The sequence below is a fragment of the Erinaceus europaeus genome, chromosome 1 (genome assembly GCF_950295315.1).
Source record: "Erinaceus europaeus chromosome 1, mEriEur2.1, whole genome shotgun sequence".
NCBI lineage: Eukaryota > Metazoa > Chordata > Mammalia > Eulipotyphla > Erinaceidae > Erinaceus > Erinaceus europaeus.
The window spans coordinates 174,208,399-174,234,071 of NC_080162.1; the positions used below are offsets into that span (position 1 = coordinate 174,208,399).

General features: G+C 40.3%; 1 protein-coding gene across 1 annotated transcript in view; it reads left to right on the forward strand.

Moving 5' to 3' along the window:
- Positions 1–989: 989 nt before the first annotated feature.
- The window catches only part of TPD52 (tumor protein D52), a 229,497-nt gene continuing 204,813 nt past the window's right edge, over positions 990–25,673 (forward strand). Inside the window, exon 1 of the mRNA XM_060199690.1 lies at positions 990–1,362. Coding sequence (XP_060055673.1) covers positions 1,344–1,362 — 19 coding nt within the window. The 5' untranslated portion in view covers positions 990–1,343. The remainder of the gene's footprint in view (positions 1,363–25,673) is intronic.

A 25,673-nucleotide genomic window follows, 5' to 3' on the forward strand; every position in this document is an offset into this window, starting at 1 on the left:
GTCCAAATCTCCACACAGGACGAAAAAAGAGTTGCCTCAATTTTGTAGTCACCTGACATATAAAATTGAGATGCCACTGTGTAAGGGTACAAAGAGACTTCATGGCAGATAACTAAATAAATGCAAAGCGCCTTGAAAATGGATGGTTGTGAGGGCTGAGCGGTAGCTTAGTGGATTAAGCGCACACGGTGCAAAGCTCAAGGACCAAACTAAGGATCCCGGTTCAACCCCCCCGGCTCCCCACCTGCATGGGGGGGGGGGTAGACAGGCAGTGAAGCCGGTTTGCAGGTGTTTTGCTCTCCCCGTCTTTCCTTTCTCTCTGGATTTCTTTCTGTCCTGTCCAATAATAGAAATAGCAATAATAACAATAACAATGGAAACAAAAATGGGAAAAATGGCCTCCAGGAACAGTGTCTTCATGGTACAGACACTTCATGGTGCAAGGTTATCCAGAGATAACCCTGGAGGCAACAAAACAAAAGAAAGAAAGAAAGAAAGAAACAAAATAGATGGTTGTGGTAGTCACTGAAAGTTTTATTACAGGAACCTAATACTGTTAACGCATTTTCTAAAGAACCTTGTTTTAATTTACCCTTTGGTTAATTAAAATCACGTAATCGTTAAGTATTTCACTTCAGTGCTCTCCTCAATCTTGCCCTCAAAACAATTTCATTCATTTTACATGAATCTTCCCAATTTGTCACCCAAAATTCCTGTGAAAAGACAACAGGGCATAATTTTTCAAGAGACTATATGTAATTCTCTCGGCTTCTAGATCAATAAACTAGAAATAAGGTATTTTTGTGATAGAAGAATATGAAGATTATAATGTTCATTGACATTTCTAAATAAACTTTCCGCTTTTCTACTCAAGTCCAGAAGAACAGGTGCTCCTGGAGGCGGAGAAAGGGCCCCTTCAATGCTGGGGGGGGGGGCAACTTTTGGTATTAGAAATAATGTGAATGTGGAAAATGCAAACGCCATCTCGGTCCCCCAGCAGCTTCCATGGTGGCGTCCATGTCCTTGCAGTCCCCGCTCTCTCCTCGCCGCAGGTTTCCTGCGGGTGCCCAGGACGTCTCGCCCTGCCCCGCTGCTGGGGCGCCGCCCGCCTGCGCCGACGTGGCGGAGCGCACAGGTCGACCGGGTCAGGTGGTTGGGTGACGCCCCGGGAAAGCGCTCCCAGCCGCAGGCTGGTGGCTACGCCGCGCCCGACGCCTCCGGGGGAGGGGACTTCGCGGGCGGAGGCGAGGAGGAGCGCGGCGCGGCGCGGCGCGGCGCGGTGGTGGGCGGGCGATCGGAGCAGGAACAGGCTGCGGACAGCAGAGATACCGAGGACTGGAGCCATGGACCGCAGCGAGCAAGGTGAGGGAGCGGGCAGCGCCCGCGGAGCAGCCCTGGGATGGGGCGCAGGGGCGCAGGGGCGCAGGGGCGCAGGGGCGCACGCGGTAGTTCTGATTCGGAGAAGGGGTCGGGCAGCTGGACAGAGCGCGGCCCGGCGCGGAGCAGGTGCGGAGCGTCACTGGCCGCCTGCACAGCAGGTGCAGAACCTCCGGCGCTCGCGCAGCAAGTTGCATTTCCCGGATTTGGATCTGGCTCCCTGGGGCTGCCCTGCTGGAGGCTCTGGTGGCTGGAGCTGGCAGATGGAGGAGAGAGAGAGGGGGGGGGGGAGGGAGGAGAGACTGAGGTGTGTGTGTGTGTGTGTGTGTGTGTGTGTGTGTGTGTGTGTGTGTGACACAGACAGAAACCTAGTTGCGAATTGTGATGCGCTTTGGGTATTAGAAGGGTCAACTGTCCTGCTTGCTAGTCCCAATGACTGATGGAAACTGAGGAACTGGATGGTTTCGCCCCTTAAGATGGACACTTTTCCTTCTCTCCCCCCCCTGTACCCTCCCCCCCATGACTTTTCTGCCCTCTTCTAGTTAACGTGGTTGATGATACTGGGTAATATTTGGTCCTATGGCAATGGTTTTGGTCGCAGATTTCACATGGTAAGCCTTCCCCCAACTGCGTGGTGGGGTCTATGGGTTTATTTAGGTGGGTGGGGGTTGGGGTGGAAGGTTTCCTGCTAAAGGCTATCTTTTACCCAGTAAGGTGAAACCAACCCCAAAACATCTTTAGTCTTGTTTTAGGTGTGGATATATTTATTTTGTGGAAATAGTACCTTAGGTGAATTTTACTTCCACTATGGTTGTTTTCAAGAGATGTGAAATGTAATTGTAGGGCATGGCTTTCTGATTTAAATATTAATGCATCCTAGAGATCTTTGCTGATAATAATCCAGTAATTGTAATACATTCTTTAGAAAAGAATATGTAAATGGTAAAATAAAAACCCAGTTATGTTAAGATACTTATAGAACTAGGGATTAGGAATTGCTTCTGTATTGAGTTCTAACCCAAGTCTGTCTGTTTCTCTTTCTTTTTGCTGAGAGCATTCATGCTTATGTGTTTTTATGTATATAAAGCCATCTTTCATATAAACTATTTTGCCTTGATGCACTGTAAGAAAAAACTGTGGAGCCTTCCAGCCTTCCCTTTCTTCCTACTCCTGAACTTAACCCCATGCTTAACATATGAGTGCTTATATTATAAATACCGGTAAAATATTCAATATGTATTTTACACATATAAACATTCTCACATACTGTCTAAATCTTAAAGTTCTTGAGGTTAAAATCATAGACTTCATTTTTGTTCATAGTTGGGTAAAATGGTGGTTTGGGTACAGCAGACATAAATGTTTTTAGTCAAGAAATTCATCAGACTTAAAGGTACTGTTAGGAGAAGATCTGGAGACCATAAATAAGCTTCATTCTGTCTGCATTTTAATGGGAGTGATAGAATTGTCAAACATATGAACATGGATATTTGTAAATGTCTCACGTTATCATATTTAACATGATGTTTTTAGAATAATTGCTTGGCATATGTCAGGCTAGATTAATTGCTGTGCTCGATTTAGGTGAATGCAGTGACAGGTTTTTATTAGATTTTTGTATTCTAATTTGCCTGGTAAGAATCACAGCCTTAGCTTGCTATGACTGGTTTCTGCTTTGTATGTGCTTTAAAAATTCTTTAGGCTGTAAGTGGAATCTCCAATCTGGAGTTATTTTCCTAGGTCAAAGTATTTGTTAATCTTGTTAGTTCTTGCTTTTGATTGTCTTTCCTAGAGGGTAAGTGAAATCCATCCTCTTAATGTGAAGAGTCTGGGGATTCTGCTCACAGTGAAAAATGAGCCACTTGCCCTGGGAAGGTCAGCTGGCCCAGTTTTACTGTGTTAAAAGCCATGTGGCCATTCCTTCCACTTTTGGTTCCATCTCTTAATTTCTTTTCCCTTTTCTGTGTTTATGTCCCCATAGTATGTTCTCAGAAATGTGTGTTGATTGCCTGAGATGAAAGGGCAAAGTGACTAAGAGCCTTCTCCATCTGTGGGCACCTCTGATATCTTTCCAGGTTGGATTTTTGCTTCCTCCTTCTGTTCCTTTCCTCCCCTCCTCTCTATTTTTCAAGAAGCAGAACCCTGTGGTTAGGCAGAGAGTATTTCTGGTTAGGATATGTTCGACTTGGAGGCTAAGTGCAGCCTTGGTCTTTGATCTATAAGCGTAGATGCTTCCTATTGTTTGAAACTACAAGGTGATTCCTGGTCTAAAGTTGTTGTTTTCGACGGGTTATGTTGTTTTCGCCGGGCTGGCTTCATGGGTGGGTAACAGACGACCAGGGATTCATGGTTGAGCTGTAGGCAGTATCTCTTTATTCATGCAGGACGCAGCACAATCTAAGCCGAGCTAAGCTAAACTAAAGGTACCGTAAAACTCACAATGCTGTCTTTATATATACTTGCGAAGTAGGGTGGAAACAGGATGTGACATAGAGAGGGTGGAGAGAAAAGTGACTGGTGAAAATCAGAGTGTGACAAAGAGGGGGCAGATTAGGCGAGAATCCTATCACTGAACCACAAATGCCCTGGAGGGAGGGTGGAACTTGTTAACAGTGGTTATGTAAATAGAATGAAGTGGTTATGTAAATAGAATAGTGTTAAGCAGGGGGGATTTAAACCAAATGAAACAGAAGGGGTCTCATGCATACCAACATAAAGTGAGAAAGGAGGAACTTTCCGTTGTAAACCTGCATGTTCACTAGCAAGTCATGTTGACTAAAATAAAGTTTGTAAGAACTCTGGTTCTCTCTCTGTTAAAAAACTTTTACTATTTATTTTATTTGATAGAACAGAGAAAAACTGAGAGGAAAGGGGGAGAGAGAGAGAAAGAGATACCTGCTTCACTTCTCATGACCCTGAAGCTTTCCCGGTGCCAGTGGGGATGAGAATTTGAACCCTGGTCCTTGTGCACAGTAATCCTTCACTTAATCAGTGTGCCACCGTCTGGTTTCCTGTGGTTATCTCTTATGACTATGATTTTTGTTAAGTTCTCCACATCAAATCAGAAAACCTTAGGATTTAACTTTGTTGTTTACATGCATGGAGCTTGTTATATTTTTCCTTGCAAATCTAGATGCGAAATTATGCTTTTTTGTATAAATGCATTTATCTGTTGAACTCCTTTTCCATATAAAATTGTTCAACTCTATCCTCTGCCTACTTTATTTAACTGTGTTATAAAGTTGTACAAGGTGAAACTTTTTAATTTTAATTTATTTTTTAGTTAATTTTTTTTATTTTTGAGAGAGATGCAGAGAGAGACACACAGAGAGAAACACCAGAGCACTGCTCAGCTCTGGCTTCTGATGGTGTGGGGGATTGAACCTGGGACTTAGGAGCCTCAGGAATGAGAGTCTGTTTGCATAACCATTATGCTTCTCCCCTGCCCACTTTTAAATGTTTAATCATGTATTCTGCTCTTTAATATAAAGCCCAGAAATCTTGTTTCTCTCCACCTTCTCCTATAACCAGACTTTGAACAAAACTACTCTGCTTGTGTTGAAAGCTTAGTCAGTATCTAATGGCTTAAGACAGTCCTCATACCACTTAGTGACTCTCTGATGCTTCTAATGGTTAAGCTCAGCACCGTACATTTAATGTGTTTGGTATTTCCTTTGAAAGTGTAGTGCAACCTGCTAAATGGACCATACAGTGTGTAAAAAACCTCCTGCCTATCCTCCATGGGGCTGAATAAATATTTATATTCCTAGTACTCTCATATGTTAGTGGTAATCTGTTGTTTAGCACCGTTATATTGAAGTGACAGTCACCTAGCTATTAGGCAATTTATCTGTTTGGATTAAAAAAAAATGTTGCTACCGAAACTTTGTTAATTAAGAGGGGGCGAGAAGAAAGCTGCTGGAATGCACACACACACACACACACACACACACACGTGTTTATTTTTATTTTTTTTTGTGTGTGTGTATGTGTGGGGGAGGGCTGCAAGAAATTGTCCACATATCACCATAATTTCAGTGTTATAATTATACCTTAGACATAACAAAAATGCTAATGGTTTCTTATTAAAAAATAGACTTCAGAGTAAAAACTACATATCGGTAATGGGTTATTTAGAGGTCGCTTACTCAGGTTCTAGTGTCTGGTCAAGTTTTGCTTTCCATATGGTGCTCTTGTCTTTGTTTGCGCTCATATACTTCCTGCATTTATTTTTATGCAGCAGCCTGCATAGTCCCTAGGGGAAAAGTTAAGTGGTAGGCAGGGTTGTTATCTTTCAGCAAGGTTTTAAAACAGAATAATGTATGCATACAATAAGAACAAATATACTCAGCTCAAATTAAAAAAAAAAAGAATACCAACAACCTCTGAGTTTCTGTGCTGCTGATCCTTTTGTTCTTGGCCAAGTGTTTTATTTTCTTTCTTTCTTTCTTTTTATTTATTTATTTATTATTTATAAAAAGGAAACATTGACAAAACCATAAGATAAGAGTGGTACGGCTCCATACAGTTCCCACCATAAGAACTCTGTATCCCATCCCCTCCCCTGATAGCTTTCCTATTCTTTATCCCTCTGGGAGTATGGACCCAGGGTCATTGTGGGATGCAGAAGGTGGAAGGTCTGGCTTCTGTAATTGCTTCCCTGCTGAACATGGGCATTACAGGTTGATTCATACTCCCAGCCTGCCTCTCTCTTTCCCTAGTGGGGTGGGGTTCTGGGGAATCAGAGCTCCAGGACACATTGGTGGGTTTGTCTGTCCAGGGAAGTCTGGTTGGCATCATGCTAGCATATGGAACCTGGTGGATGAAAAGAGAGTTAACATATAAAGCCAAACAAGTTGTTGACTAAATATGAACCTAAAGGCTGATAAAGTGCAGATGAAGAGTTGGGGAGGAGGTCTCCATTTTGTAAATAGCTAGTAGGCATATTTTAGTTATATTCCAAAGGTCCTGTGATAATAATAGGTTTTTTTTTTTTCCCCTGAACCTGAAATCTGATATGCAGGTGGATCCAAGTTATTGTCTGGGGAGATGATGTCATGGCTGGAAAAGTACCAGAAAGCTGGATCAGGGAAGAGAGTAGCTCCCTAATATGGAAAAGGGGTATAAATATTGTTGACTGTAAACTCCATTGGTTTGATGTGATCTGGGGCCCATATTCAGCTGAAGAGGCTATGTGGCCTCTGAAGCACTGTTTATTTGTTTTCTTTGATCATTTCTGCTTTTATTGTTGACTTGTAAAATCTTTCTTGTGAGATTCTTCCAATTTTTATTCCAACAGGGTGGGTAACAGTTGTACAGAATTCACAATTTTAGCAATATGTTTTATTAGAAAAAATGTCCAAAGCATCTTAACTGTTTAATGGCACTTAAGACAAGAATGTAGAATTTAAAAATCATTTAAGTCATGCATGAGTTAAGAAAGACTAGAAGGTTGTTTATTTAGGAAAGACCAGAAAAGGTAGGTGGAGAAAAAGAAAATAAAATCATCTATAACTCTACTCTGAGAAATCACTATTAATATATTGATTTATGCCCACCCATATATTTCTCCTTGTAAACCACAAAATAATTTCTTAGTGAATGCTTGATTTTATTTACTTTTTTCTTTACGGGGGGGGGGTAATGGTTTACAGTAAATACAGTTGTTGCTACATGGGTACTTTTTTTTCAGTTTTCTGCAGAACACTCACCCTCAGCCTAGGTCCTCCTCCACCATCATTAACCAGGGCTTGAAAGCCCTGCTCCCTTCCCAGAGTCCTTTAGTTGGTGCAATACACCAAATCCAGTCTAAGTTCTACTTTGTTTCTCCTTTCTGTTCTTATTTCTCAACTTCTGACCATGAGTGAGATCACCCCATATTCAGTCTTCTCTTTCTGACTTACTCACTGCACATGATTCCTTCAAGCTCCATCCAGGATGAGGTGAAGAATGCAAACTCGTCATTCTTAATTGCTGAGTAGTATTCCGTTGTGTATATATATCACAATTTACTTAGCTGCTCAATCTGCTGGACATCAAGGTTGCTTCCAAGTTTTGGCTATTACAAGTTGTGCTGCTACAGACATAGGTACATACAGATCTCTCTGGATGAGTGTGTTTGGTTCCTTAGGATATATCTCCAAGAGAGGAATTTCTGGGTCATAGGGTAGGTCCACTTCTACCCTTCTGAGAGTTCTCCAGACTGCTCACCCTAGGGGTTGAACCAATTTACATTCCCACCAGCAGTGCAAAAGGGTTTCTTTCCCCCAGCAACCTCTCCAACATTTGTTGTTACTAAGTGAATGTTTTGTTTTTATAACATATGCTTTAAAGAAAACTCAGTTTATTTAAAAAAAAATACACTTCCCTAAGATGATTTTACAGTGTTACTAGATTGTGAGTGCACAGAGATACAAAAGTCAAAGTTGTACAATGTAAATCTTTCTCTCCATTCCTGTTGCTTGGAGTATAATTTCTCTTGGGTGCCAAATTAACCACAGATACCAACTTATTTTCCTCCCATCCAGAAAGCTTCTGTATTTATGTTATACATGCAGATTTAAAAATATATTGCTGGGTAGACCTGTAACTGTATGTAGAGCAGATTGCTCAGTACTTTTCCTCTTTCGTTGTATACAGTATTTTTTTTTTTTTTTTATTTTTTGTCTCCAGGGTTATTGCTGGGCTCAGTGCCTGCACTAGAATCCACTGCTCCTGGAGGCTGTTTTTTTCCTTTTTGTTGCTCTTGCTGTTTATTGTTGTTGTTATTATTATTGTTGTTGTCGTCATTGCTGTCATTGTTGGATAGGCAGAGAGAAACCAAGAGAGGAGGGGAAGAGAAAGATAGACACCTGCATACCTGCTTCACCACTTCTGAAGCGACCAACCTGCAGATGGGGAGCCAAGGGCTCAAACCGAGATCCTTTCACCTATCCTTGCGCTTCATGCCACATGTGCTTAACTCGCTGTGCTATCGCCCGACCCCCATATACAGTGTTTTCTAGAGATTATTTAGCATAATGCTATATAAAGATATTTTTTTTTCTTTCCTCATTGGAGCTTCATTACACTGGGTTAATATTCACACACACCACCACCACCACCACCACCACCACCACCACCACCACCACCACCACCACCACCACCGACCATCGACCAAGTTTCCTCTATTATGTTGGGGACTGGGTTAAGTCTGGGTCTTCCTCTCTCCAAGTGAAATCTTTTTTTCAGGCCCAAGAGACTTCATTTATAATGAAAATGTTCCAGGTTATATACCATAGTAAATAGTGATTTTTTCCTTTTTCTCCAGCCACATTTAGGTTTCCTCCCATATTTTGCTATTAAAATCAAGCTGCAGCAAAAACATTTGCATGCAAGTGTTTCATAAATGTGCCAACATGTCTGTAGGAACATGTCTTAGAAGAATATGACTGTTCACTTTGGATAGTGCTAAATGCTGTTCTGCAAAATTGGTGCCAGCTATACTCTGCCATCCATTTGTGCGCAGTGGCTTCCCTACGTCATGCAGCCAGGGTGCTGCCATGCTTCTGCATCTTTGCTTATCTGGTGGGGAAATAGGAGTTCTCAGGATTGTGCTTTATTATGCAGTTTTATTAATATGGAGCTGGCTGCTCTTCTTTTTCTATGTATAATATATACTTTTAAAAAAATACTTGATCATATGCTTGGCCAGGTTTTCTTCTCCTCCTCCTCCTTGTTTTATTTGGAGAATGTAATTCTGTCCTGTCCATAATATGAATTGCTTAAATCTATCTTCCCATAGTAAGTCGTTCCTTTATTGTATAGTGATTTCTTTCCAAGCAGAAATACTAATCATGGCTATTTTTATTTCTGGCGTTCAGATTTTGAGTCATTCCTAGAAATGCCCTCCTCACTTAAAGTTTATGGTTTTATTTATTTATTTATTTTACACTTAAGCCTATCATCCATCTGGAGTTTATTTTGATACTAAGTATGAGGCTAACAATAGTTAGCACAATAGTTACCTTAAATACAAGTCTTTAAGGTAATTATTGTGCTAACTATTGTGTTGTCATAAAAGTTGTGACACGTTTACATGGAAAAACAGAAAAAAAAATACGTCGTGACTTTTCTGGGAACTCAGTACCTGGACCTGTATAACTGATCTCTAGAATTTTTCTATTTTATATGACTAAAATTATTCATCGAACAACAATTTTACACCCCCCCCTCCATAACCAGTAATTTACTTTATCTGTGAATTTGACTGCATTGTCTCTTATAGGTAGAAACATGCAGTCTTTTTATCTTATGATTGACTTATTTCACTTACCATAACTTAAGGTTCATTCATACTGTATATCACAGGACTTTCTTCTTGAAGGCTGCATGATATTCCATTGCATGTATATGTCACATGCTTATTGTAAGGCATATTTATTTATTTATTTATGAAATGCTTTTCATTATTATTATTATTATTATTATTATTATTATTATTTTTTTTTTTTATCCAAACCATGGTGTAAGGTGGTGCCAAGGATTGAACCTGGATTGGGTCCTGTGGATGGAGACCTTAAACCTGACCTTCAGCCTGGATAATAAGTATATTGAAATGACATTAGCTCAAGGGTGCCCTTCAGCCCCGTTAGAACAGATCAGACAAGAGATATCTAGTCAGTCAATCTGTTGATAAACACAAAGATGTAAACAAAATGAATTTGTGTTTCTAAAAAAAAATCTTCTTAAAGATTTTCTTTTACATGAGATAGTTTCAGGAGAAGCCAGAGCACCTATCTGACACATGTCTGGGAGGCTCAGGTATACAGCTCATGAGCTGTCTCTCTCTCTCTTTCTTTTTTTAATTTCTTTATTGGGGAATTAATGTTTTACATCCGACAGTAAATACAATAGTTTGTACATGCATAACATTTCCCAGTTTCCCATATAACAGTACAACCACCTTTAGGTCCTCTGTCATCCTTCTTAGACCTGTATTCTCCCCGCCACCCACCCACCCCAGAGTCTTTTACTTTGGTGCAATACTCCAATTCCCATTCAGGTTCTACTTGTGTTTTCTCTTCTAATCTTGTTTTTCAACTTCTGCCTGAGAGTGAGATCATCCCATATCCATCCTTCTGTTTCTGACTTATTTTGCATAACGTGATTTTTTCAAGCTCCATCCAAGATGGGCTGAAACTGGTGAAGTCACCATTTTTTATAGCTGAGTAGTATTCCATTGTGTATATACACCACAACTTGCTCAGCCACTCATCTGTTCTTGGACACCTGGGTTGCTTCCAGGTTTTGGCTATTACAAATTGTGCTGCCAAGAACATTATGTGTACACAGATCTTTTTGGATGGGTGTGTTGGGTTCCTTAGGATATATCCTCAGAAGAGGAATTGCAGGATCATAGGGTAGGTCCATTTCTAGCCTTCTGAGAGTTCTCCAGACTGTTCTCCACAGAGGTTGGACCAATTGACATTCCCACCAGCAGTGCAGAGGATTCCTTTGACCCCACAACCTCTCCAGCATTTGTTGCTACTACTTTTTCTGATGTATGACATTCTCACAGGAGTGAAGTGGTATCTCATTATTGTCTTTATTTGCATTTCTCTGACAGTCAAAGACTTGAAGCATTTTTTCATGTGTTTCTTGGTCTTCTGGAACTCTTCTGTGGTGAAATGTAAGGGCTATTTAGATTGCTTCCACCTGTTGGTGGTTATAAGCAGACTGTGTATATATATATATATATAGCTCTTAATAGATCTTGGTTTCACTTTTTTTTTTTTTTTGCCTCCAGGGTTATTGCTGGGGCTCGGTGCCTGCACTATCAATCCACTGCTCCTGGAGGCTATTTTTTCTCTTTTGTTGCCCTTGTTTATCGTTGTTGTTGTTATTATTGTTGTTATTGCTGTCATTGTTGTTGGGTAGGACAGAGAGAAATGGAGAGAGGAGGGGAAGATAGAGAAGGGGAGAGAAAGATAGACACCAGCAGACCTGCTTCACTGCCTGTGAAGTGATGCCCCTGCATGTGGGGAGCTTGGGGCTCGAACCAGGATCCTTATGCTGGCCCTTGTACTTTGCGCCATGTGCGTTTAACCCACTGTGCTACCACCCAGCACCCTGGTTTCACTTCTTTTAGGTATATAACTCTACAGGAAAGTAGGATTGATGATCCATATGATAGTGCTGTTTCCAATTTCCTAAGGAACCTTCATAACTGTCCTTCATGGTGACTGAGTAGCAGCGCTGTTTTCTGTTCCCACCATTATTTCTCTGCATCTTTGGGAATACTTGCTACTCTAGGCTTTTTTTTTTCTTTGAAATTATTATTTATGTGCCGCGGACCACCACAGTGGATGAGCAGCAGGAGGGTCAGGGGTCTCGAAGGCAACCTCCCCAGTGGGTCAGGAGTCGGCGCGAGGGAGAACAGATAGACACCACACTCTATTGGAGGGTGAATCTGGACTCATTTTAATAGTGAAACTGCATTAGCTTTTATACTTTTTTCAGGTTACATTCAGGTTGCCTAAACAACCAGCTCATAAGGAAGTAGCAATAAGCATCATAGTCTTGTGGCTTTGGCAGGCTACATGTTACTCTTCAATAACTGTAAAGAATGGTATAATGCTTAGTATCGCTCTGTTCTCAGGGGAGGTCATACCCAGAATTGTTTTTGACTTTTGCGGAGGGCTCTTTCTATCATTAATCTTCTATGGGGGGAATATGGATCTTTGCCTAGTCGTGGACCACTGCTCATCTAGGTCTGGTACAGTTTAACTATTAGTCTTTCTTTGTTTCAATACGTCAACTTATACCAGGTAGGCCTCAATCTCTGCATTCTTTCTTTGAGGGGCAGGTCATAACACGACTTCTTTTTCCGTCTATGCTGACCCACCTTCCCCACTTTCATAATGTAACTTTCAAATAAGCCCCTGTGTAAGGGAGAGGGGGTGCTTCTGACTCTCCATTCCCACCAGGCACTGCCAAAGCATTATTAATCAGTTGTGACAGTATAATTATTTGTAGCAATAACGGGGAGAATGCGTCGTCCCATTCTTACCCTTTCTGCCCAGCTTCCTTGAAGTCTGAACACAGGTCCAGAGGAGATGACCCTGTCAGGCTCCCTGGTGATCGTGTTGGGGTGCCGCATTTATGCACTTATTAATTTTAATCACTTGATTGGGAAGCTGTTGCCATTCACACTGCCCAGGCTCAAACCTGACCCCTACCTCACTGGGAGAAAATGTGGTGCCGTGATATCTTTTCTCTCTGTTTCTCTACCTCTGTCTCTTTCTATCTGAAAAAGTCAAACTGTAGTGGTGAAATTCTCATGACAACAAAAAAATGAATGAGTGAACGAATTAATTAATTAATTAAAAAAGAATTATGACTTTTATCAGTGTGGAAAAAAAATCTACCTTTTCCATTTAGAATTGTTGTTCATGTACTACATAGTTTATAGATGACTGACAGTCATTTGTAGTCCTCTTAGGATTGCTTGCTACTTACTCATGTTTTCTATTTGGGATCTTAATGTGTGTTGGGATTTTCTCCCCCCCCCACTTCTTCATTTTAAATATCTGTGTTTCATTGGAGATGTTTATTCAATTTTTTTTTTAGAATTTCCATTTTGGTTATGTCAGATTATTCTGTGTTATTTTTACAAATAAAATACAGCATTATAACTATTCTGTAGGTGACATTTAAAACAATTATTTATTTATTTTTATAAGAGAGGAAGAAGAAGAGAGAGAGAGCAAGACTAGAGCACTGCTCAGCTCTGGCATTTTGTCAGTGCCGGGGGTTAAACCTGGGTCCTTTGGAGCCTCAGGCATGCAAATCCTGTGGGTTAACACAGAGCTGTTTCCCTGGCCCTCTTAGTGACTTTTACTTTGTTTTCTTTAGTAACTTAATATGGTTCTTAGCAGTTTTCTACACTTCCTTCTCTGTTTTTATGTTTTCTCTCTTTAGATACTTTTTAAAAATTCATTTATTTTCCCTTTTGTTGACCCTTTTTGTTGTTGTTGTTGTTGTTATTGATGTCATCGTTGTTGGATAGGACAGAGAGAAATGGAGAGAGGAGGGAAAGACAGAGAAAGGGAGAGAAAGATAAACACCTGCAGACCTGCTTCACCTCCTGTGAATCGACTCCCTTGCAGGTGAGGAGCCAGGGGCTCGCACCGGGATCCTTACGCTAGTCCTTGCACTTTGTCCTTGTGCTTTGTGCCACGTAAGCTTATCCTGCTGCTCTACTGCCAGACTCCCTCTTTAGATACTTTTATAATAAGCACTAAGAATATTGGTTTCGAGGAGGCTTATTAACTTTACAGGCATCAACTTCTAGGCATGGCATTTTGTTGTTACAGTCATGAAAAGGTAAATGTCAGTTTAAAGAAAGCATATAAAATGTGACCTAGATAATATTTTGGATTGAGAATTTCCTTAGTAGGATTAAACTTTACCAAGTGCATTCTGAGCTTTGTTGGGTGTGATATTGTATGGAAGAGGAGTTAATGAAGCAATTAGTAGGGCTGGATGAATAGAAACAATATTTTATTTGATCAGTTGGGATCTTCACTTGATTATAAATAAAATGTCATTAGAACAGCAGCTTGCTCTTTACATTTGTAACCTTAGCACTCAGTGTGTTTGTGGTGATATTCCACAGATACCTGTCTTGTTGCACAAACATTAGTTGGAAAGATCTCTAGCATGCATTGAACCAAGTGGGATTAGATGGAAAAGACTATGAATTAGATAGTGAACTCACAAGGAGACTAGGGTATATGTTCTACATATGCTTCTAGTTTTATAATAATCATAGAAAATATGATCTGTTCAGAAGAGAATACACAAGTAGAACCTGAACTGGAATCGGTGTATTGCACCAAACTAAAAGACTCTGGGGTGGGTGGGGTGCGTGGGGAGAATACAGATCCAAGAAGGATGACAGAGGACCTGGTGGGGGTTGTATTGTTATATGGAAAACTGGGAAATGTTATGCATGTATAAACTATTGTATTTACTGTCGAATATAAAATACTAATTCCCCAATAAAAAAATATCTGTAAGAAGAAACCCAAGTTGGCGTTTTACTTCTTACACATGCTCACACAGAAGAGAAGTGTTTTCCCCAGTATTACTGGGTGTAGTGTTTAGTAATTGCTTTTACAAATACATTTTTTAATGATGGTTCTATCAAAGTTAGTTACTTGCTTTTAATGTGTCTTGAACTTGGGCATGATGGTCTCAAGAGACTCCCCCACCATCATGCTGTTGGAAAGGGCAAGGTAATGTGCTGACCATCAATGGGAAATGCTTGTTACTGGTTATCTAGATGAACATATTTAAAGGGAAAATGTAAACATTTTGCCCGTCTGAGGCATTTCCCAAAGAGATGATCAACCTCTTATGTTGCTGTCTGTTCAGTATATATCACTCTTGGTAAAGCAGTTTATTAAAACTGAGGGTGATGATGCTGATAACACCTGACTGTTGTGAGTGGGCTCTTAGCTAACTTGTCTATGCGTTATCTCCTTTTTGTCTTTGAATGTCCCAGCTGGTAGGCCTGGTATTACTTTCACTGTATATATGTGGAAACAGAAACTGAATGATCACTTCCCCGTTCAAACTCTGCTGCATGTAGAGAGTGCCACAGAGGTTCACTCCGTTTAAGTCTCTGAGAGGATGCCATGGAATCCAAGATAAAAAATTAAACTCTTATTTACCAGTGAGTTTAAAAGTCTAAGGACACTTTATTCCCGGTTATGGATATTTGCCTTTCAACCAAATAAAACACAATTGGCATGTGTAGGGACACACCCTTATTACCATGTTCCAATTGTTTAGCTTTCCAGCTGGGGTTTTAGTGGGCCACCTTTCAGTTCTTCTGTTACAGCAGTACCAACATTTGTTGAGTTATTTCTATATGCTTGCTTTTGTTCTAAAAGCTTTTTAAGTTTCATTTTTGAAAATCATTACAAAAGCCCACTTTTGCTCATAACATTCCTGCTTTACCACTGAAGGAACAGGTGTGAAGGAATGGAGCAATAATTTCCCCAGGGAAAGTTACTATGACACAGACCAATCTGGGTTTTTTTTTTTTTTTTTTAGTGGGGAAAATAAAATATATTTAATACTTAAAATGCAAAACCAATTATTTCATTGCGAATAACTTGATAAACAGTGTTGACTTTTTAAATTTATAACTTCCATTTGCAAAATTTAAAATTTACAATAGATTAAGCCTTATAGCTTGAAGAATGAAATGGGTAAACTGTAGATATCAAGTTGATGGTAATAAAGAATGAATTATTTTAAGAGGCATTAGAAATAGTGAGTACATGAATTCTGAATTTTTTTTTTTTTAGTATTTTATTTAATTTTGATTTATAAAAAGAAAACACTGACAAAAACCATAGGATAAGAGGGGTACAACTCCACACAATTCCCACCGCCAGAACTATCCCATCTCCTCCCCTGAGAGCTTTCCTATTCTTTATCCCTCTGGGAATATGGACTCAGACGACCCCACCAATGTGTCCTAGAGCCCCGCTTCCCAAAAGCCCCACCCCACTAAGAAAAGAGAGAGACAGACTGTGAGTATGGATCGACCTGTCAACGCCCATGTTCAGCGGGGAAGCAATTACAGAAGCCAGACCTTCTACCATCTACACCCCACAATCTGGGTTTTAAGTCTGCAACTTTTGGATATAGAGTGCATGCTCTTATGCAATACAGTACACCTCCTTAAAGTTACATACAATCTCCCTTTGCTTTTCAAAAGTATTATTCAAGACAGCAGCTTGGTGCCACAATGGAAGAATGTACTGAATTGGGGGAACAGCACAAAAGTTATGCAAAAATACTTTTATACCTAAAACTCTGAGATCCCAGATTCATGACCTTAAGCCAGAGCTGATCAGTGCTATGATAAACAAAAAAAATAAATAAAAGAAAGGGAGTATTAAGACATATATCTGCCCACACCAGAATAAAGTGGTTCTGTCTGTATGCATCAAAAGCAATTGCATCTAAGAAAACTAATGGGCTTGAACTTCCATTTGGCCTAAAAATTTGGGCTTCATTATTTCCTAGCCCAATGACACTGAGTAGTCTCTAAAACTCCTTTCAGGCTGATAGTGGCTCAACTATTTGTAAAAATAAAATAACATTCTGTGGGTATACCTGATGTTGAAAAGGTACAGATTCTGAAATTGGATATTAGATATTTCTGTCAGATGCTTACTCATGGTTCCCAATTCAAATAAGATATTTTATTTGGAGGGGGGCAGAGCCAAGATGGCAACTTGGAAAGAACACCAGGCTTGAGCTCCAAAAAGAAGTGGCTTATAATCTGGGATTCTCTGGAGAGGGTAGGATATCTGGCACATCCGTGAAAGGGTGGACAGGGTGACATCAAAAAAGAGTCCTTGGCAAACAGAGGCCAAATGGACAAAGAAAGTAAAAATCTTTGGCTTTACTATTTTTGAACTCACCCCCCCCCCCAACTAGCCCCATGGGGCTGGCCAGCTGCTCCTAGCAGGCTTCCTATGGAGCTATTTTCTTTTACCAAGATTCCTGGCTCAGCAGGGGTGTCATTCCAGGCCCTTTCCTTTTTCTTTTCCTTCTCTCTCTCTCTCTCTTTTTTTTTAAGTGGCTGGAGCTCTATTTGAGTGACAGAATATCTGACCAATAAGAGCCTCAGTCCTCCCTGGGAAAGACTACCTAGAGGTTTTTTTTGTTTGTTTTTTTTTTTTTTTGCTATTTCTTGTAATTAGTTGTCTTTGCTCAGGCTGCGTGCAGCCACTCTGGAGTGGTCTAAGCTACAGACTGACTGATAGGGGTTTTTTACTCTGTTTTATTATTACTATCATTATATATGCATGTCCCTTTTCCCTCCTCTTCAGGTTGACCAAAATTAACTGCTGTTGCTTTTTACATAGATAGGTGACTGGGTGTCCTATCCATGATGAGAGGAACTTGCCTCTCTCTCCTTCTTCTCTCCACCCTCCTTTTTCTCTCCTCCTAGCTAATTCAAAAAACAACAACAGAAAAGAAAAAACACAACTCTTTCCTTTCACTGCTCCTCTTCTCCTTCTCCTTCTTCTTTCCTACATTCTTTTGCTTTCTGAATTCAGTGACACTCGTTTGTGAATTATTTTGTGGAAGAAATCTGACTTGGAGTGAATTCTGTGTGTGTGTGTCTGTGCGTGTGTATTTCTACTTTCCTGTCTCCTCTTGCTATCCCTAGAATTTATAGTGGATAGTAGATTTGCATAATTGCCTACTCTTGCTTCCCCTTTTTCCCTTTCTCTTTCTTTCTATTTTGATTTTGTTTGCTATTTTTTCTTGGACTGGAGGTGTTTGGCTCACTGGTATTGGTTGAACTTCATCAATTCTTGCTTCAGTTGCTATTATAATTTCTGAGGTTTGTGACTACATTTGTGAAAATTCTTTAGTATAGTGTGGCTAATACTCAAAACACAACAACTGAAGAATGACAGAACAGAAGAATACAAACCACATCAATAAAAATAATATGGTTAAATCAAGAGCAAATAAAGCTTCTACCACAATGAGTCAGGACAGGAGCCTAGAAGAAACTCCAAATCAGTCAAAAGTAACCATAGATAAGAAAAGTATGCAGTCCTTTTTATAAGTAAATAAGTAAAAAAAAAAAAAAAAGAAGAAGAAAGAAAGGTATGAAGGAAGGAGTTGGGCAGTAGCGCAGCAGGTTAAGCACAGGTGTCACAAAGCATAAGGACCAGCTTAAAGATCCCGGTTCGAGCCCCCAGCTCCCCACCTGCAGGGGAGTCGCTTCACAAGTGGTGAAGCAGGTCTGCAGGTGTATAACTTTCTCTCCCCCTCTATGTCTTCCCCTCCTCTTTGCATTTCTCTCTCTCCTATCCAACAATGATGACAATAATCAAACAAGGGCAACAAAAGGGAATAAATAAATAAATAATTATTTTTAAAGAAAAGTATGCAGGCAGTAGTAAACCTAATAATCACAGAAATGAAGACAATTATGGAGGAAGGTGCTACTAGAATTAGGGAAACGACAGATGAGATCCTCAAGGAAAATACTAGCTACCTCAAGGTAATTAGAGAACTGAAAGCTGAAATAGCTGAGCTAAAAGACCAATGAGCAGAACAGACTAATACTATAACTGAACTGAAGAAAGAAGCTGAGGGAAAGGAAAGCAGATTAACAGAAGCAGAAAACAGAATTAGTCAGACAGATGATGAGTTAGAGAAAAATAAGAAAGAGGTAAAAAAGCTAAAAAAGACATTTTATTTCTTTTTTTTTCAAATGATTTAATATTTTGAGCCTAATCATGGTCGTTAATTTCTTTTTTCTTTTACTTTTTATATTATAGAATTACATGTCGACAGGGGTTTGAATCCACACCATTCCCACCACCAGAGTTCTGAATCTTCATTCTCCCCACTGCAGTCCACCACTGTTCCCCTAAAATTGTAGACATGGGCCAACCATCTTCTCTACAACTATCTGTCCACATTTATACATAGTTGCCCCTTCTTTTTCTGATTTAATCCTCTCTTCCCTTCTAAGCCACTCATAACATCGTTGCTACCTCCACATGTCCCTCTCCTTTTCCTTATGTCTCTCTGGGTGCTGATGGAGCTGGAGTGCAGGGCCCTCTTGTCATCATCCTATCACTTCTCCCACACTGGGAGTATGGATCAAGGTTGTTTTGGGGGAGCAAAAGGAAGGAGTTCTGGCATCTATAGCTATTTCTCCACTGAGCATGGGCATTGACAGGCCTGTTTCTGTCTTTCCCTAGTGAACCAGAGCTCTGGTGATACGAGGGTCCAGGACACAAAAGGTCATGAGACATTTTATTTCTATGGAAACAAATATGCTCTGATACCGACTCACATGGCAGGCCAGAGAAACAAGGCCACAACTAGATCTTCTAATGATCTTCTTCTATAAGGACTGTGTAATTATGACCCAGGAGGAAGTGAGTAACTAATTCTTAGTCATCAGAAAAAGGGTTTTCATAGCAAACGGCTTTGAACCTGGACTTGAGGGCTAAGTAGGAATTTAAAAAATTTATTCATTTATTTATTTATTTATTGGATAGAGACAGAAATTGAGAGGAGGGGGGAGAGAGGGAGAGAGACAGATAGACACCTGCAGCACTGCTTCACCACTTGCAAAGCTTCCCCCCCTGCAGGTGGGGACAGTGGATCGAACCTGGGTCCTTATGCACTGTAACATGTGCACTCAAACAGGTGTGCCACCACCTGGCCCCTAGGAATCCTTGTAAGTGGTGAGGGAAAAGGGTGACAAAGGGAATTTATGAAGATGATTCAACATGTGCAAGGGCACAAAGATATAAAAAGGCAGAATAAAGGTGTTAGAGGGTCTTCAGAAATATCCATTGGCTGGCATTTGATGGTCCACTAGGATAGTGTGAGTCATTCTATGCACTGGTATCAGGAAGTGGCTCTGAGCTTTTGGATGATAAGCGGGTGGTAAGTGTGTGAGAATTCTGTTTTAGACTCTTGTCTGATGGTGAAGTAGAAGACACCAGCCCACAAGGTAGGGGCTTGTGTGTGTGCAGACTACCAGTGAGAAGGTGACGGAGGATAGAGATGCTGGATTACTGAGAGAAGAGATTGGATTGGTCAGATGACAGAGGCAGGCTGGGAGAGGATTCCAGGAAAAACAAAGAGTGGATACGGACTCTCAGAATGAATGGAGAACGAACTGAGAGCAAAAATAAAGAAGAGCACTTGTAGGGCAGGAATTCTGAATATAGATTGTGACATATCACATTGAGGGTACATTCTGGTTATTCAAAACTTTGTGTTAAGAAAGAAAGAATTAGGGCTGGGCAGATAGAACAATGGTTATGCAAAAGATTTTCATGCCTGAAGCTCTGAGGTTCCAGGTTCAGTTCCCTATACCACCAAAAGTCAGTGCTAAATAGTATGCTAGTCTCTGAGTATTTCCCTCTGTATATTTCAATAAAATCAAATAAGACAAGACAAAATAGAGTTCAAATTTCAAAGGCTACACAGAATTTAAGTAGTTTGGAGGGAAATAGAGATACTGGCTTTGATGATGGGACCTAGCAGATGCTAAAGATGAGAGAGTCCAACTTGTGGGTGGGGCTGGAGTTGAGGAGAAAAGGGGAAGACAAATCCACATGAGTGTATGATGGATTCTTGGCCACTGAGAATGGTAAAAGGAAGGCCATGAAAAAGTTATTTTTTTTAAAAAAATATTTATTTATTCCCTTTTGTTGCCCTTATTGTTTTTCATTGTTGTTGTTGTTGTTGTAACTGATGTCGTCGTTGTTAGATAGGACAGAGAGAAATGGAGAGAGGAGGGGAAGACAGAGATGGGGAGGGAAAGATAGACACCTGCAGAACTGCTTCACTGCTTGTGAAGTGACACCCCTGCAGGTGGGGAGCTGGGGGCTTGAACCAGGATTCTTATGCTGCTCCTTGCACAAAGCACCACTGCAAAAGTGTTCTTTACTTGAGAAGCCAAGCAGTATTTTGAAATGAAATTTGAATTAAGTGATGGTAATTTTCTAACCTATGTTGTGTGTTAGTGTATGTTTCTGAATATGAAGTGGGCACGTAAATTATGTTTGTATGTTTTTGTAAGATAAGAAATCAGAAGTAAGCGAAAATAAACTATATGCCAATGGTTTTTTAATTAGTGATTTAATATTGGTTAACAAGGTTGTAGGACAGTAATTCCCACCACCAGAGTTCCGTATCTCATCCCCTTCATTAGAAGTTTCCGTATTCTTTATCCCTCTGGAAGTACGGATTAAAATTCTTTATGAGTTGCAGAATGTGGGAGGTCTGGCTTCTGTCATTGCTTCTTTGCTGAGCGTGGATGTTGGCAGGTTGATCCATATCTCCAGCCTGTTTCTACCTTTCCCTAGTAGGTTAGGGCTCTGAGGAGGTGAGGTTTCAGGACACACTGGTAAGATTGTCTGCCCTGAGAAGTCAGGATGGTGTCATGGTAGCATCTGCAACTTGGTGGCTAAAATGTAGTAAGATAAAAAGCAGGACAAATTGTTTAATAATCAGGAACCTAAACGTAAGAATAGAGCAGATATAACTAAGGGTCTTCATGTGGGAAGAAGCTGAGAAGTCTATCAGGTGCAGGCAAAAATTACTAAAGTCTGGGCCCCTTGGAATATACCTAAAATAGACTTTCTAGTTAAGATGCTTTTTCCCCCTTTATTGGGGGGGGGGATTAATGGTTTACAGTCCATAGTAATATATAGTAGTTTGTACATGTATAACATTTCTCAGTTTTCCAGTTAAGATGCTTTTAATGCAACATGTATTTTAATAGTTGCATTCTGAAGTGTAACCTTTAAGGAGCTTAAGCCTATAAGCAATAATTCACTTTAATGTGTAAGTGCTTTTGCAGAAAGTAAGTCCTTAATCAATATTTGCAGAGTGAAATTATACATTCTTTAGGTGTCATGAAAGCTAGGGAAGCAAATCTAGCCATGAGGTGACATTTAAGCCAAATCGCAGAAAGGCTGTGATTTTTTTTTCCTTTTTTTTCTTTTCTACTAGTTATTTTTTGAACTGCCAGTGCTCAGTTCTTCATAGAGTATCTCTACCGCAGGATTGATTTGCGCAGTGATTGGACTTGTCATGTATTCTCACTCAAGTTCTCTTGAGAAATAATTTTCATTTCAGAGCTGAAGCTCCCCAACTGATGAGCTATTGTCTCAGATCTTTGTAGAAAAAGGCACACACCTTCTAATCACCTTACATGGTGTGTGTGTGTGTGTGTGTGTGTGTATTTATTTGGTCATGGCTTTAGGAATTAAATGAAAGTTTTGACTGGTAGTGAATAGAACTAGACAGATTTTTCTTGGTTCAGGAGTGGATTCTTGGTGAAAAATTGTGCTCATACTAAGATTTTGCCAATAACTAATTTAACATAGGTTCATCATGAGAATGATAATACTTCACAAGCTCATAGCGTACATGATGATGTTTCTAGAAATGACATATTCTAAGCAAGGACAGATTTATTACACCAGAGTTCCAAGCAGAGGGAGATGAAGGAAAGGCTGAATTATGTTAAGGTGAACCCTCCATAGAGTCAGTGTTGCCAACCAAGAGCTGATACCTGCTATCTTTTCTCCATCAGACTTCCATTTACTTTTTTCCTTTCCACATCTGGGAACCATAAACTAGAATGCAGTAGTTTCTTTGTTCTTATAGTTTTGTTTTTACTTAAGGAAATTCAAGTATTTATTTAATATGTTTTGCTCCCTTAAAAAAACTTTGAATATTTTTTTCTATATAAATAAATAAAACACTGAGATAGACTTTCTGCTGTGTTAATTTATTATTTCACTGCTGACTCAAAGTTAATTTTGATGTTGCTTCTGTGTGTGTATGCAACAATTAAAAGATTAGAAAAAAGTTCAAATTATTAATTGAGAGTTTCCAGTAATCATACTTTATAGTTTATTTGCATCTCTCTGAGTTCTGGGCAAAGTAGAACCACTTAAATTGCTATAACTTTCCTTTTCTTTGTTTAAATCTTATAAAAAAAAAAGCGAGAGAGAGAAAGGGGGGAGGAGAGAGAGAGAGAATGGGGAGGTAGAGAGGGGGAGAGAGATATCTGCAGCACTGCTTCATTGTGAAGCTTCTCCACTGCACACGGTGACATGAACCTGGGACCTGTGCACGCACTATAATGTGTGCACTCTCACTCAACCAATGTGCCACTGTCCGACCTAAGTGTTAATTGTAAGTTGATAATTTTGTATGGCCTGAGAAAGGTGTTATGCAGGCTGCTCTGGGTTCCCCACCCCGTTGTACACAAGGTACGAAGGTCAGAGCGGCTCCCCAGGGAGTCCCAGGGTAACTGCGTGTTGGGGGTGATGTGCGTGGAGAGAATCTCAGACTCATTCAACTCTGGGAGTAGCTTTGAAAAGGTGGGCAACCTGTTTATTGAAAGAAAAAGTGGGCAGATATATCCCTAACTTGGGGGGAAGGTTGAGGTAACCATTAACCCAAACACAGAGCCACACAATGCAGTCACATTTTGACCAAAAAACTGATCACAAGTAAAAGGTTACAATACGAGGTTTGGTCACAAGCTTTACAATGTACGTTTTCCAGAGGTAGATTGCAGGCACTTGAGGGCAGCGGTGAGGGGCAGCTGAGCAATCAGGATGTTTGCTGGCAGTTTTAAGGTTAACCATACACAGTAATTCATGGCTTTTAATTAAAGAAGGAAGGGGGGGAGGTGGCATGTGTAGAAAGGTAGCCCATGTCTGGTAGTCCAGCCGTCATAAATTCCAGACTGGGGGACCTGCCATATTTCAATCCACAGTGGGGAGAGTTTGGGGTCAGACCTGCTCAGACCTCATGGAAACTACAGCCTGGACTTTTTAGGACAAAGGGCTCATTCTCCAACAGTGTTATAAATATCCAAATGGCCCTTGGTAGAAATAAAGGTTCCCCACCCCTATTCTAGAGGTTGGGAAGGAAAGTGAAGGAATGCAAAGGGTGAGATGGGCATGGTTTGGTCTTCATGCATTGGAAAAAAAAATAATTTCTTAGTTCTTATCAACCATTATGAATGGAAAAAGAGCTATATTTGGCAGTCATTAGTGGGTGTGTTCTTGTTCAGGCTTCAGCCAAATATTTGTAAGGCAACCCATGCTTATTTGATCTTCAGCTCTTTTTTTTCCCCTCAGCTCTTTTTTTAAGTGTGTAGATTCTTCCTTGCTACTATACAGATAGGGACTTTGAAGTTTAGACAGCTTATCGAGAGTATTTGACTTTCTGTCATGTAGAGGCCTTATTTTAAATGGGTTTGTTTCATACATTTGTCAAAATGGAGTAGTTGTAATAATGCCAAGTGTCAAATGCAATTTTGCTTTTGAGTTCTTGCCTTAATCATTGATGAGGGGAACGTTTTGATGCCAGTGCTGTAAAAATCTTCGGTTGTACAAATAGCCTTGGAATTGCTGTTCCCAGATAAAGGGTGAGTTGTGGGAATGTTGGACAGGAAGCATCCCTCCACCACTGCCCAGTCTGTTTGGAGTTCCAATTGTGGAGTCAGCTTTTCCTGCTGAGGCAGTATATCTTTTCTGACTCCAGGAAAGTTGCTTGTGTAGACACTCTGTCTTTTGGTGGAAAAGCTTTGGCCTTCAGGAACTTCCATCAGTTGTTGGTTGTTGCAGAGTTAAAATTGCGAATATTGATATGTTTAGTGTTTTTTATGTATTGCAATTATTATTTATCTCATTTTTGGCCTACATTAAGCATAATCATAGTGGGGAAATGTATAAAACAATCTCTCCAAGTCAAATGATCTAAGTGCCCCTTGACATGAGTTAATGAGCAGATAAAGCGTGTGTGGTGTGGTGGGGCATCTGGTAGTGTGCACACATTATCATACTTAAGGACCTAAGCGACCCCAGTTCCAACCTGCAAGGGTGCAGCTTCACAAGCAGTAAAGCAGTCATGCAGGTCTACTTCTCTCTCCCTTTCTATCTCTGTCTTCCCTCTTGATTTTTCTGTCTCTATCCAATTAATAAAATATTTTAAGAAATAGATGTGGTATATTTATATCATAAAATACTACTCAGCTATAAAAAAATGAAACCTTACTATTTGCAGTGACATATATACATGAGAGTATTGTGCTTTGTAAAATAAATCAGATGGAGTAAGACAAATACCATATATGAGTTCACTCATTTTTTCCAAGTGTTTTAATTATCTTTTTTTAAAATTATTTTTTATTGCCTTCAGGGTTTATTGCTGGGGCTTGGTGCCTGCACTACGAATCCACTGCTCCTAGAGGCTATATTTTCCCCCCTTTTGTTGCCCTTGCTGTTTATAGTTGCTTGTTGTTGTTGTTGTTGGATAGGACAGTGAGAAATCAGTAGAGGATGGGAAGACAGAAAGGGGGAGAGGAAGACACCTGAAGACCTGCTTCATCACTTGTGAAGCTACACCCTTGCAGTTGGGGAGCCGGGAGCTCAAACTGGCATCCTTACGCTGGTCCTTGTGCTTTGAGCTGCGTGCACTTAATCCACTGTGCTACTGCCCGACCCCTTTTGTTACTGCCTGACCCCTTTTATTATCTTTATTTATTGAATAGAGACAGCCAGAAATTGAGAGGGTAGGGGAGATAGGAAGAGAGACACCTGCCGTACTGCTTCACCATTTGCAAAGCTTTCCCCCTACAGGTGGAGACCTTTAAGGGCTTGAACCTGGGTCCTTACACATTGTAACATATGTGCTCGACCAGGTGC